General features: G+C 39.7%; 1 protein-coding gene across 2 annotated transcripts in view; it reads left to right on the forward strand.

Annotated features, from left to right (window-relative positions):
• The window catches only part of LOC311616471 (kininogen-1-like), a 34,168-nt gene extending 25,132 nt beyond the window's left edge, over positions 1-9,036 (forward strand). The window contains exons 8-11 of one of the 2 annotated variants that reach the window (XM_084871817.1): positions 4,212-4,319; positions 4,436-4,522; positions 6,856-6,933; positions 8,798-9,036. In XM_084871817.1, coding sequence (XP_084727943.1) covers positions 4,212-4,319; positions 4,436-4,522; positions 6,856-6,933; positions 8,798-8,881 — 357 coding nt within the window. In that variant the 3' untranslated portion in view covers positions 8,882-9,036. Of the gene's footprint in view, positions 1-4,211; positions 4,320-4,435; positions 4,523-6,855 lie in introns of both variants that reach the window. The other variant, XM_084871816.1, reaches the window with a different exon arrangement.
• Positions 9,037-14,436: the final 5,400 nt, after the last annotated feature.

Genomic DNA, 14,436 nt, shown 5'->3' on the forward strand with positions numbered 1-14,436 from the left:
ATCACCACTGTGTTTTTATCTTTGCCAACATGTGGAAGATTAAAAGTGCTGTTGTGTTGTTGGTTTTTTTAATCTTTGGTTGTTAATGAAGATAGTCATTTGTTTCTGGCTTAATGATTATTTTAACTTCTTTTCTGAAATACTTGTTCATGTCTTTTGTTCATTTTTTTTCCTATTGAGATTTACATGCATAAGAATATTAATTTTATAACCATATTTTCCCCATCTTTTATTTTATTTAGTTTGCTTGCTGTGATTTTTGAGAATCAGTTGTCCTTTCTCTCTGAACAAATTTAGACATTTCTTCTCCATTTAGATTTTCTTCCTCTGCTTTTCACCTAAGAAAGGCCTTCTTCGTCCTAAGACCTGATGAATGCATATTTATATCTTCTGAGTTTATTTCATCAATTTAAATTCTTCATACATTAGAAATTTATTTTGCTATATGGTTATCTCTACTTTAAAAACAAAGATTGAACAGGATGAGTTTGAGCAGGGAAGACTTTTGATAAGAATGACACCTGATAGTAATGGCGATAGAGATGGCATCTTGAGGACCTCAAATGGGAGATTTACATCTGTTTAATTCCTTCTTCTTGACCCTGAATAGAGTTGAGCCATCAGTTGTGGTTTGTATCACATATTGTCAAATTTCTTAGGCAACATTACCTTGATTAACATTATTGTTACAGAAAGTTAGATTAAGATATATTCTGAAATGAGCAAGAAAACTATGATCACCAAAAATATAGACCCTAAAACCCTTTTAGAACATTCCTTCCCATTTACACCTATACCTGGAGTCTTAAAAGTTAAGGATCAAATTTTTCTTAAAAATTTAACCATGTTTACCCAGCAGAACAATGCCAGAAAAAGTAGAGGGGGAGCTAAGTTCTTCCTATGACTCAGTTCTCCTGCTCTCTTCCTCCCGCCACACATTTTGCATGCTTTTAAAAAGCACACAGATAGGGAAGACTGTTGTGGTTTGCTTTTTTAAATGAGATTATACTATCACCCTGTAGCTTCATTTATTTTATTTCTTAATATGATTTTATTGATTTTAGAGAGAGAAGAAGGGAGAAGGAGAGAGAACCACTGTCTCGTGCATCACCCCCCCACTCCTAACACAGCCTCCTCCCCAAACCTGGGAATTAAAGCCACAATTCAGGCATGTGTCCTGACTGAAAATCAGGTGCATGGGATGACATTCAATGGATTAAGCCACACCAACCAGGGCTGTAACTTCATTTTTTAAAATAATAGTCATCTCTCCAGGTCATCTGATATATTTATGTATTCTTTTATACACACACACACACACATACACACACACACACACACACACACTTAGATCCTAGAATTAAGTACTGAATAACTTGGACTAGAAATTGGGCCATAAAAACTAACTCTTTAACATACAATTTAAAGTCACTTTCATCAAGTATATTTTTAAAGTTTGAGATGTAAGATATGGCACTTAAAAATGACTTTTAAAAAGCTATATGTGCAATTTTATTGAAGTCAGTGTAATTTTAAAAAATATGAGTTTAATTTTTAAATAAATAAATTGTGCCTCTTTTATATAAAAATAAATAAATAAATTGGGCGACAAAATATTCATGTGGACACAGCATTCTATAAAGATTAAAGATGTTGCTACAGTACTGGCCAGTGTGGCTCAGTTGGTTGAACATCGTCCTGAGCACCAAAAGTTTGTGGATTCAATTCCCAGTAAGGGCACATGCACAGTCTTGATCCTAAGTAAGGGGCATAAAGGAGGCAGCTGATCGATGTTTCTCTCTCTCTCCTTCTTCCTTCCTCTTCCTCTAAAAATCCACTTTTAAAAAAACTCTTGATAGAGATTAAAATGATTTCTTTAAAAAAAAATATATATATATATATATTGATATATTGATATATATAATATATATATTATTGATTTTTTACAGAGAGGAAGGAGAGGGATAGAGAGTTAGAAACATTGATGAGAGAGAAACATTGACCAGCTGCCTCTTGCACACCCCCTACTGGGGATGTGCCCGCAACCAAGGTACAAGCCCTTGACCGAAATCGAACCTGGGATCTTTCAGTCTGCAGACTGACGCTCTACCACTGAGCCAAACAGGTTTTGGCTAAAATGATTTCTTAATGTAAAACAACTAGAGGGCCAGTACACTAAATTTGTGCACCTGCTGGGGGGTTGTCCCTTAGCCCAGCCTATACCCTCTCCAATCTGGGACCCCTCGAGAGATGTTAAACTGCCCGTTTAGACCCGATGGGATCGGGTCTAAACAGGCAGTCAGACATCCCTCTCACAATCCAGGACTGCTGGCTCCCAACTGCTCACCTGCTTGCCTTCCTGATCGCCCCAACCACTTCTGCCTGCCAGCCTGATCACCCCTATCACTCCCATGCCAGACTGATTGATGTCTAACTGCTCCCCTACCAGCCTCTTTGCTCCCAATTTCCCTCCTCTGCCGGCCTGGTCACCCCTAACTGCCCTCTCCTATAGGGTTGATCGCCTCCAACTGCCCTCCCTTGAAGACCTGGTCCCTCCCAACTGCCCTCCCCTGCTGACCATCTTGTGGTGACCATCTTGTGTCCACATAGGGGCAGGATCTTTGACCACATGGGGGCAGGATCTTTGACCACATGGGGGCAGCCATCTTGTGTGTTGGATTGATTGTCAATCTGCATATTACTCTTTTATTAGATAGGATAGAGGCCTGGTGCATGGGTGGGGGTCGGATGGTTTGCCCTAAAGGGTGTCCTGGATCAGGGTGGGGGCTCCCTTAGGGTGTGGCCTGGGTGAGGGGTCTGTGGTGGTTTGTAGGCCACACACCCTGGAGACCCAAGCAGAGGCCCTGGTATCTGGAATTTATTTATCTTCTACAATTGAAACTTTGTAGCCTGGAGTGAAGACCTAGGTGGGCCAGTGCAGGTGGAAAGCTTGGCTTCCTTCGTTGCCAGGGGAAACCCTAGCCTGCTCTCTCTAGCTCTGTGGCTGCCACTATTTTTCTTGGAATTTATCTTCTATAACTGAAACTTTATAGCCTGTAGTGGAGGCCTAGGCTGGCCAGGGTGTGTGGAAAGCTTGGCTTCCTCTATTGCCAGGGAAACCCAAGCCTCTCAACTGCCCTCTGTGGCTGCAGCCATCTTAGTTAGGGTTAATTTGCATACTCGCTCTGATTGGTTGGTGGGCGTGGCTGGTGGGCATGGTTTGAGTGGAGTGATGGTTAATTTGCATATCACTCTTTTATTAGATAGGATTAAGAGAGGCAAACTAAAAAATCCAAAGGATTTTCCTAATCACAGAATTTAATCCACAATTTCATTTAACCCACAATTTCTGTAGTGACACTAATTCAACATTTCTCTGATTCAAGACTTGGCATGACAGTAAGGCATACTTAAAGAAAATGTTTAAGTTTTTTTCCCTATTCTTCTTAGATTCTATTAAGACTTGAGTGCTTGAATGTTGTTGAATAAGAAAAATCATAAAAGTATAAAAATAAAAATTGTAACTTTGTTTCCTTTTATAGAAAAGGAAAGAAGACAAACCAACAGCCAAATATTTTACACATGTATGCAAACTAAAAATTTAGCTGTCAAACATTTGTACTTTTATTTGTATACTTCTCATTTGATCAGTGTATAATTAAAATTTTAATATTCTCCCCTAAGATCCCTTAAGGTATAAACATATAATCCTATCTAATAAAAGAGTAATATGCAAATCAGCCATTACTTTGCTACATCACTTTGGTCCCCAGGGTTTCATACCCACATTCAAGTGTGAGAAACATTAGTTTGTATCATTTCCAATTTTTAAGAGAACCTTGGGAGGTAGATAAGACTTTTCCCATTATCAAGGATGAGACACTAAAAATTGCAAAGATGCTGAGATCCTGGAGTGGATAAACCCAGAGGGCAGTTAAGGGCAAACAGGCTGGCAGGGGTGTGGTTAGGGGTGATCAGGCTGGTAGGCAGAAGCAGTTAGGGGCAATCAGGAAGGCAGACAGGTGAGCAGTTGGGAGGCAGCAGTCCTGGATTGTGAGAGGGATGTCTGACAGCCTTTGAGGGGTCCCAGATTGGAGAGGGTGAAGGCTCGGCTGAGGGACATCCCCCCATGCACGAATTTCATGCACTGGGCCTCTAGTTTATTATGTAATATTAATTAAGTTTCTACTTTGTGCTAATTAATTTTCCAGGTGGTGGCTGGGAGAAGATATTTTATTGAGTTCACAGCCAGGGAAACCACATGTTCCAAGGAAAGTAATAAAGAGTTGACCGAAAGTTGCGAGATCAATAAACTTGGGGTGAGTAGTCATGCAATTCTCTACTTATCCCCTGTAAATCTACTTAATATTTTACACTTGTCTAAGTATTTCATGAATAACACTGTTCTCTCTTTTGGCTTTGTTTTCATGGATAGGAAATTCTAAAATGCACTTCTGATGTTTATGTGGTACCCTGGGAGAATAAAATTTATCCTACTGTCAAATGCCAATCAACAGGAAAGGTATGATTCTAATTAGTCATCTAGTGTAAATTTTGCTCATTCTTTAAAGTCCTATTTGTGGGTTGAAAATGAACCACTATTTAAATGAATTGGGGGACTATCTTTTTAGAATGTAGAGAACTCTCACATTTCTGTGCTGACCTCTCTTTTTTATGTCTAGAAATGAAAACCACAGCCAGTTCCCTTAATAACTACTCACCCATTGTCAATGTCCTATCCCTCAGGTGGCTCTCTCTTAATGAAGGGAAGCCCTTGCTGGGCAGAGCCAATGCAAGCTCTGCAGATTTAAGCTGTGCCTGAGATGCTTCACTGGCATTTGCCTCCATTCAAGGGACTTGATGTCCGACTCCACTCCACACCGACTTAATCCAAATCTGCAGTTTAATATGGTCCCCAGGGTTTCATACCCACATTCAAGTGTGAGAAACATTAGTTTGTATCATCTTTTCCAATTCTTAAGAGAACCTTGGGAGGTAAGTGAGACTTTTCCCATTGTCAAGGATGAGACACTAAAAATTGCAAAGATGCTGAGATCCTGGAGTGGATAATACGTGATCAAGTGTTTCCTCTGACCCAGGCACTGTACTGAGGATGTCACAAGTATTTTTCTGTTGACAACACCATGAGGCAGGTGCTGCTGTTAATCCTATTTTAGAGATGAGAAAAGTGAAGCTAGTGCTAGTGGTATGTGGATTCAAGTGTAGGTCAAATCAGAGTCATCCATGTTCACATGATGCTTACAACTAGACTCTGGTTTATTTGACCCCAAAGACCATGCTCTTTGCACCACTGAACACTGCCTACAGTAGGGGTGTCGAACTCAATCAGAGAAGGGGCCAAAATCTAAAATCCAGCCTAAATCGTGGGCCGAATGGTTTACTGAACAGTCATAAACTGACAATGTCATAAACTGACAGCGGAGGGCAGTGATGACAGCACGGTGCGGGCCACATTGCAAGGCCTGGCGGGCTGGATTTGGTCCGCGGACCTTGTGTTTGACACATGTGGCCTACAGCATCCTGTTCTCACCAGGAGTGAAATGTAGGTAGAGATCACCCATATCTGCAATGCGAGTTGCTTCTTGTCTTTTTTTTTTTTTCTGAATTAGATTTTTCCCTGTATAGGTTCATATGCAGTGTAAACCAGACATTATACAAAAGCTGAATTTCAAGCTTGTGAACATGTCCTAATGTGTTTCAGCCCAACAAAGTAATTGTGGGCATATGCTGCATATATATTCAATCAATAAAGCCATTTAGGGTCTTTTGCTATAAAAACTGTAATTGTACTAATAGAAATAGTATCTTATATAATAAAGAGATAATATGCAAATTGACTGCCACACTCTTACATAAGTTGGCCGCCCCCATGTGGTCACAAGATGGCTGCCACAAGATGGCCAACAGGGGAGGGCAGTTGTGGGCAATAAGGCCAACAGAAAAGAGCAGTTAGGGATGACCAGGTCTTCAAGGATGGGCAGTTGGGTGTGATCAGGTCAGCAGGGGAGGGCAGTTAAGGGAGACCTTTTCGGCAGGGGAGGACAGTTGGGGGTGACCAAGCCTGCAGGGGAGGACAGTTGGAAAAAGTGTTACATAAAAGGAAGAGAAAAATTGTGTGAGAGTGAGAAGCCAATAGAAATGTAAAATACAATTGTGTGTGAAGGGGAAAACATTTTTTTAAAAAAAAGTTAATAGGGGTGACCAGGCAAGCAGGAGAGGGCAGTTGGGGGTGACCAGGCCAGCAAGGAGGACAGTTAGGGAAAACAGGCAATATGTGAGGGTAGTTAGGGGGATCGGGTCGGCATAGGAGGGAAGTTAGGTGGATCAAGCAGGCAGGCAAAGTGGTTAGGGCAGGCAGGCAGGTGATCAGTTAGGAGCCAGAGGTCCCAGATTGCGAGAGAGATGTCAAACTACCAGTTTAGGCCCAATCCCACTGGCACTGGGACATTCCTCAAGGGCCCCCAGATTTGGAAGTGTGCAGGTCAGGCTGAGGGACTCCCCCAACTCCCTGTGCATGAATTTCGTGCACCAGGCCTCTAGTAAATTAATAAATAATGTGCCATGGTAGTTCAACCTCCCAGTTTTTCCAGATGAAGAAAAACCTGTCCAGTTTAGAGGAGTATTATTAAGAAATATTCACAAATTATAAAATCAATCAAAAGAGAAAAGATATTCATTCTCATCCACTTGGCAATATTAACATAGCACTTAAAACCTGGTTAAAGACTTGCTTCATTGTAAACCAAGATAGCATTGTCAGGTCTCAGTCCCTTCTTTCTTCATTGAGAATGTGGTTTCCACAGTAATGCATTCATCTTAATATTTTTTATTTAGACCTCATTGATGAAAAGACCTCCAGGTTTTTCACCTTTCCGGTCAGTACAAGTGGCAGAAACAAAAGAAGAAACAATTGTAAGTCCACCCCACACTTCCATGGCACCTGTGCAAGATGAAGAGCAGGATTCAGAAACAGTACAAGGACCCACTCGTGATCATGGCTGGGGCCATGAAAAGAAAATAAAACATGGCCTTGGCCATGGCCATAAACATGAGCATGGCCAAGGCCATGGGCACCAAAAGGGACATGGCCTTGCCCATGCACATCAAAGGGAACATGGCCAAGCCCATAGACATAAACATGAGCATGACCATGGCCATGAAAAACATAAAAATAAAGGAAAACATAATGGAAAGCAAAATGATCGAAGAACAAGTTCTTCTGAAGAGAGTACTACATCTGCACAGACACAAGAGAAGACAGAAGGGGATGTTGGCCAGTCAGGTGTAGCAGTTGATTTTCCTGAATTTCGTGACGTAGATCTCATTGCAGACATGATGACTAACATACCTCCAACTCCCACAGAGAATGATGATTCTTGGATCCCTGAAATCCAGATAGAGCCAAATAGCCTTTCATTTAACCTGATTTCTGATTTCCCAGAAACAACTTCCCCCAAGTGTCCTGGACGCCCATGGAAGCCAGTTAATGGAATGAATCCAACTGTGGAAACAAAAGAATTTCATGATTTCGATCTTTCTGATGCTCTTTATTAATGTATGCAGCCATGGGTGTTTCTTTAATACTTCATCATCCCCTTTCACCATTATCCACATACCCTGGTATAATGCACTAAAAACCATGAGCTTCAAAACAGCCTGGAGAGAAGTGGTGATACTCCCAGTGGGGACACCATCAATTTCTATGGACAACACAAAACTGAGTGCAGGATTCTAAATCCTTTCTGTATCTTCCTCACGAGTTTTCTTAACTAGCACAGAAAATGGACAAATTTGCTTGTGTCCTACAGCAATTTGCTTTTCTAATAACAAATATGTAGCTTAGAATGGATGTCATCAACTTTCATTACAAAGATTCTTGCCATTCTGAATAAATGTTGGTATCTTGTCCCTAAACATATGTGAAAATAAGGAAAGTCAAGAGACTGAATACTGAACTTCTTAACAGAGCAAAAATAATAATAAAAGTCACCGGAGGTCAAAGAGGGACAATAAGAAAGACAGACTGGCCAAAGAGAGAACAGTAAAGTAATTGACTTTCTGTTTCCAAAATGGGCTAGTTATATCAAATAGTCACTTCCACTTCACAAAGCTCTTTTAATTCTCTTTCTGAGTCAGAGTGTTTTTCAAAAGTTAGCAATTTCTATTTACTCATTAAATACTCTTGGCAACAAGGCTTTGAGTTAGGAGTTTTCTGTTTGTCTATTTGTTGCTGAGTCTAGAATGATCAGTCCTTAGTTTTGAACAGCTCTGAGTTTAATAACAATGGAAGCAGGAGTAGTGACATAGGAAATCTTTTTTTTTTTTTATAATTGACAAGGGAATATCATAAGATGTAATGCAAAATTTATTTAGAAATTTTATGAGGAAATGCCTCACTAACCACCCTTTATCATTGAATCATCTTTTTGCTACGACATTGAAGAGCACCGATTTTTACAAAAAAAGGACAATATGATTGTTGTTAATTGCTTCTATTGTGAGGGAAGCAGTCATTTCATAACTCTTGCTGTGTTCTGCCTAGGGAAACAGGACAGTGCTTTAAACAGCTACAGTCCCTTGTGGATGCATGTGGCACTGCTACTTCAAGTTATTGGATGCATTTGAGCCTCTGAGGTTTTATTCCATTTCAAATACTATCTGTACTTTTCAATAAAGAACCAATGATGTCAGAAAAAAATCTTGTCATCTTGTCAACTGGTGGCTTCACTCTTCTCTTATTGAACATCATATTAACAGACTTTTACTATACTTACAGAAGCAACTAAGGTCCTTCTGCATGTACAAGGGCCGGCCTCAGGAGGCAGGGACAGAGCCAACATCTGAGAGTGAGGTCTCTTGACCAGTGGCCAGAATCTCCATGCCTGGCACAATAATCCCAGCCTGTCAGCAGCCTTGAATGGAAGGACAAGAAGATGGGAGAGAATGTCAATAGAGAAGAATGCCATTTTATTGTTCTGGTTCTGGGTGAAATAAAGTTTGATCTGCATGTTCTCACTCCTGGTTAATTCACAGTAGTGTGCTTTCAGCCACACCCATCCTGCAGCAAAGTCCAGTTGATCAGAGAGCATGCTCTACCATGGAGACTCACAGTGCAACTCTGAACAGGCAGGGTTCCCTTAAGTGGGCCTTCCTAATACTAGGACTTCATCATGGGCTCTAAATCAAGGGTTTTGTGGGTGATGATTCCATCAGCAATCTAAGGGGTCGCTCTACCTTCCCTTTTTCTTCTCTCTCTCTTTTCCAACCCAAAGTTAAAAGAGATTTGTATTGTTTTGTTATTTTTTTAAAGATCTAGATAATTACCAAAAAAGAAAACAAACAAAAAATATTCTTTGTTACTAGGATGCCTACCAACTTTTCACTAGCAAAAAATATCAAACCTCAAAAAAGTTTAAAGAAAATTTAAAATGGTCTTTCTTCAAATAATGGTAAAAAGTAGATATCTAATAGAATAAAAAGTGGTAAGAGATTTTTTAATTTTCTGTAATAGGTATTTACTAAATGCCTATTTGAGCCATTTACCATGTTAGACAGTTTCTGTTTGGTGTGTGACTTAGTCCCACAACAACGCTGAGGTCCCCATGACCACCTGTCACTTCCAATGAGGAAACTAGCTCCCAGTGCCCTGCTCAGGGTCATACAATTTTATTACATGATAGAGCTGGCGTTCATACTCAGATCTTTTGAACTTAATTCATCATGAGGTATTATTATCAATGTTGGCATTACAAAAAACATGTTTCTGAATCTGAGATGATCATTATCTCAATACAAAAACCCTGATTAAATATCTTACTGTATCTGATGTTGTTCTGAGTACTGCTCAGGGTAAACTATGATGAAGTTAAGCCCTGGCATTGGCTATTTACTGTTTGCTTAGCACTAGGAACTGAAAAGAAGAGAAACAAGTGTTAAGAGACGTAACTCCTGAAAGAATTTACAATCCCATTGAGAAGTTAGGACTAAAGCATGTGGAACTGACATTTAATCCATGCCATGAACATTTGTGGAGCAGTAAGCAGATCTGATTAATGGGATAGGAAGATATGAACTAGGTAGAAAGATAAAATTAAGCCCAACTGGTAATTTGGATTTGAAATAATAGCAGAGAGCCTCTGGCAGTTCTTACGCGGAGACCTGCTGAAAGAGTGTATAAAATACTTTATTCTGAAGACTCTGGAAAGTAATTGGTTAGAATGAGATGAGACTGAACTCAATGCAGAGTTCAGGTACTTTCATAGAAGATGACCACCTGGGCTAGTATTTAAAACCTATGTGTCTCATTCAGCAGCATTAGGTGTTTCTACTTTAGAACTTTGTTAGATAAAATAATCATGAGTTTTCTATGACCCAGAAAAAAGAATATTCACTCTGTAAATATTTTCACCCTCCTCCCACTCCCAAGCCAAAGGCACACCCATGCCTCTGACCTTGGCTCTGAAACCACACAGCTTCATCTATTTATACTCCTCTTCAGGACAGGAATTTCCTCTTGTTCAGCCCGACCCACTTTCCTGACATTGCCCAAGCTGAGCACCTCAAGCTAGATGCCCTTACCAGTTTCCTACCCCTTTTACCATTTCCTGCTAAGCCTCATCCCAGTCTGTCCTGCACTCCTGCTTTACCCCACCTCCTCTCAGGCCCCTGCTGGTGCTCTGTGGGGGAAGCTAGACCACCCCCAAGCTCCTATGAGAACACTTGAAAGAATCCAGCAAATATGATAACAACCCACTCTTCCAGAATTTCTAGTGTCTCTACCTGTAAGGTAGATGATCACCAAGCAAAATGTTATCTAAATACCTTGCAAAAATTACTCTTGTTAAATTATTTACATTCAGCCTTTATTTTACAAGAATCTCCATTTGGCCACACATGCTGTGTCTTGCAAAAGCTTAACTAGAGGTATTGGCCAGTATTCACATTAGAGGCAGTGCAATAAAATGGTTAAGAACCAGGGTTCTGCAATTAGACAGCCTGAATCCAAAAGCTGGAAACTTATTTAAGTTATCAACATCCCAGTTTCCTCATCTAAAATATTAGGTTAATAATATGTTCACATCATAGGTGTCTGGTGAGACTTAAAAGTGATAATTCCTTTAACTGGCATAATGCTTAGCATGCGGCAACTATTCAGTAAAGAGTAGCTATTGTTGCATTCCTGGAACATAACTTTGTTACTTTTAGAATTTAGTCTGGAGCAAAATGTTTTGTCAGACAATGAGATGTGTTTAACAGAGAATATATCCCCTTTTGCCTTTCCAGCCATACACATGTTTCAAAGGTGGTAATCAGCTCATATCAAGTGGCTAGTAACATCTACTCTGTCATTTTCAATTCCAACAGTTCCCAACCTGGCTGCACATTACAATAACCAAGGGAGCTCTAGACCATAGGAAGTCAAATCTCTGTGAGTTTTTCTGAGCATCAGTATTTTTCAAAAGTTCTCCATTGATTCTAATGCATCTAAAGGTAAGAACAATTGATTTAGGCCTATTCTGTTTCCGTTTAATCCAGGTTTACAGTGTTCCACTTTGTTGTCTTTCAAATATATATTTTTTAAATAGGAAGGTTATGAGATTCACAAGGCATGCATGGATGATGGATGAAGGAAAAGATGGAAAGATGGACAGACACATAACTAAGTATTATATTCACTAGCTTTATTGCAGTAAATATGAAGCATACAAAATGGGCATAAATGGCCTTTCAAAGACTTTTAACAAATTATTAACTGAGTATGAGAAGTGAAGGACAGGAATAAGTCAAAGATGACAAAAAGTTTTCTAGTCTACTTGCCTAATGGAATAGTAATACTATTTTTTTTTCATTTTTTATTAAGGTATTATATGTGTACATATCTTACCATTGCCCCCCCTCCCATATATGCTCTCATCCCCCAGAGTTTTGTGTCCATTGGTTATATTTATATGCATGCATACAACTCCTTCGGTTGATCTCTTATCTCCCCCATATCTCTTTACCCTTCCCATTGTAATTTGACAGTGTGTTTGTTACTTTACTGTCTCTATGTCTATCTTTTTGTTCATCAGTTTATAATGTTCTTTATTATCCATAAATGAGTGAGGTCATGTGGTATTTGGCTTTCATTGATTGGCTTATTTCACTCAGGATAATGTTGTCCAATTCCATCCAGGTTGCTACAAATGATAAGAATTCCTTCTTTTAACTAGAAACACCAATCAGAAAGGATATATGCACCCCTATGTTCATAGCAGCACAATCTACAATAGCCAGAATTTGGAAACAGCCTAAGTGTCCGTCAGCAGATGATTGGATCCAAAAACTTTGGTACATCTACACAATGGAATACTATGCGGCCATAAAAAATAAGGAATTCTCATCATTTGCAGCAAACTGGATGGAACTGGAGAACATCATGCTGAGTGAAATAAGCCAATCAATGAAAGAGAAACACCACATGACCTCACTCATTTGTGGATAACAAAGAGCATTATAAACTGATGAACCAAAAGATAGATATAGAGACAGTAAATCAACAAGTAGACTGTCAAATTACAGCGGGGAGGGGAGGAAGATCTGGGGGAGATAATAGATCAACCGAAGGACTTTTATACATGCATATAAGTATAACCAATGGACACAAAACTCTGGGGAGGGAGGGGATGTGTGGGAGGGAGGGTGGGGGGCAAAAAAAAAAATCAATAAAATATATTAAAAAATATATATATATATATTTCAAAAAAAAAAAAAGAATTCCTTCTTTTTTATGGCAGCATAGTATTCCATTGTGTAGATATACCTCTGCGTTCCATGACAGTGCACTCTGCCCTCACATGCTGCTCACCCTAAGTCCTATGAGAACACTTGAAAGAATCCAGCAAATATGATAACAACCCACTCAGAAGGAAGAGAGTAATTGGCCCACAGACAACTACACAGAAAGATAGGGCTCATGGCTGTTGAGCGCAGTGGCGGTGGTGGGAGCCTCTCCTGCACTCCATGATAGCACTAAGGAGCTGTAAGCTGAGTGGTAAGGAGCAGTGAGTAAGTGGGTGGTAAGGAATGAGGGGCCCCGGACTGTGAAAGGGATGTCCGTCTGCTGGCTTAGGCCTGTTTCCCATAGGGAAAATATACTATTTAAACTGTATATAACAAAATTTTATTAAAAGCGTTCCCCTTGGGCCTCATTGTGACTGAACATCAACCAATGCATCAAGAAGTCCTAGTTTGATTCTGGTGAGGGCACATGCCCAGGTTTCAGGGTCATCCCCTAACAGAGGCACTCAATCAATGTTGATGTTTCTTTTCTTTCTTTTTTTATTTCATTTCTCTACTATTTAAAGTTGATATTTCTACCTCTATGTCCCTCTCCCTTCCTCTCTCTCTAAAACAAATAAGATCATACTTTAAAAAAATGTTCCTTAAATTAAAAAAAAAAAAAAGTGTTTCCCTTGGGAAAAGGTTTGAAGAATGAGAGGTAGGAGAAGCTCTGACCAGGTAGCTCTGATGGTTGCAAGCACACACAAAAAGGTTGTAAGCACACACAAAAAGCAACCAATGGATATATAATCAAATGGAACAACAAATCAATCTCTCTCTCTCTCTCTCTCTCTCTCTCAAATGAATAAATAAAGATATATGTTTTAAAAAGCATGAGGGATAACAAAGATATTTTTATTTTACACATTCAATAATATCCTGTGTTCTTTTAACTTTGTATGGGAATTATATTTATAACTAAAAATTGTATAATTAAAATAACTCAAATTTGACAATAAAACCTTATTAAACAATCCAAACAAACCCCAACGTTTATAAACCTTAAGTAGCTTTTAGTAATACCCTTCAAAAACAGAGGTTGTAAGTAAACACTCAACCATAGTGGGGGAGAAACAAGCTTTAAAGAATAAAAATTCTGGCCCTGCTGGTTTTTCTCAGTGAAAAGAGCATTTGCCCACAGACTGAAGGGTCCTGGGTTCAATTCTGGTCCCAGGCATGTACCTTGGTTGAAGGTTCAAACCGGAGCTCATGTGGGAGTGTGGGAGGTAACCAATCTATGTGTCTCTCTGACATTGATGTTTCTCTCTCTCCCCCTTCTTTTCCACTCTCCCTAAAAATCAATGGAAAAATATCCTTCGATGAGGATTAACAAAAACAAAAAGAATAAAAATTCTGTTCCTTACTTTCCTGGTTCTATAGCCAGGACACCCAGAAAGAACCTGCATACCAGAAAGAACACATGGAGGTGAAGATCTATCTTCCTCGGCTGCCCTGATAACCATCTTGTGAAAAGTCACTAGTCCCCTCTCCATTCCACATCATTAACCATTCTCTGGCTCAGGACTGCCAGGAAGCTTTCCCCAAGCCAGTAAGAAGCTTCACCAATGCTAAATGTCACTTCCTAGCGAAAAG

This window comes from Pipistrellus hanaki, assembly GCF_964339955.1.
Source record: "Pipistrellus hanaki genome assembly, chromosome: 2".
In the NCBI taxonomy this organism is placed as follows: domain Eukaryota; kingdom Metazoa; phylum Chordata; class Mammalia; order Chiroptera; family Vespertilionidae; genus Pipistrellus; species Pipistrellus hanaki.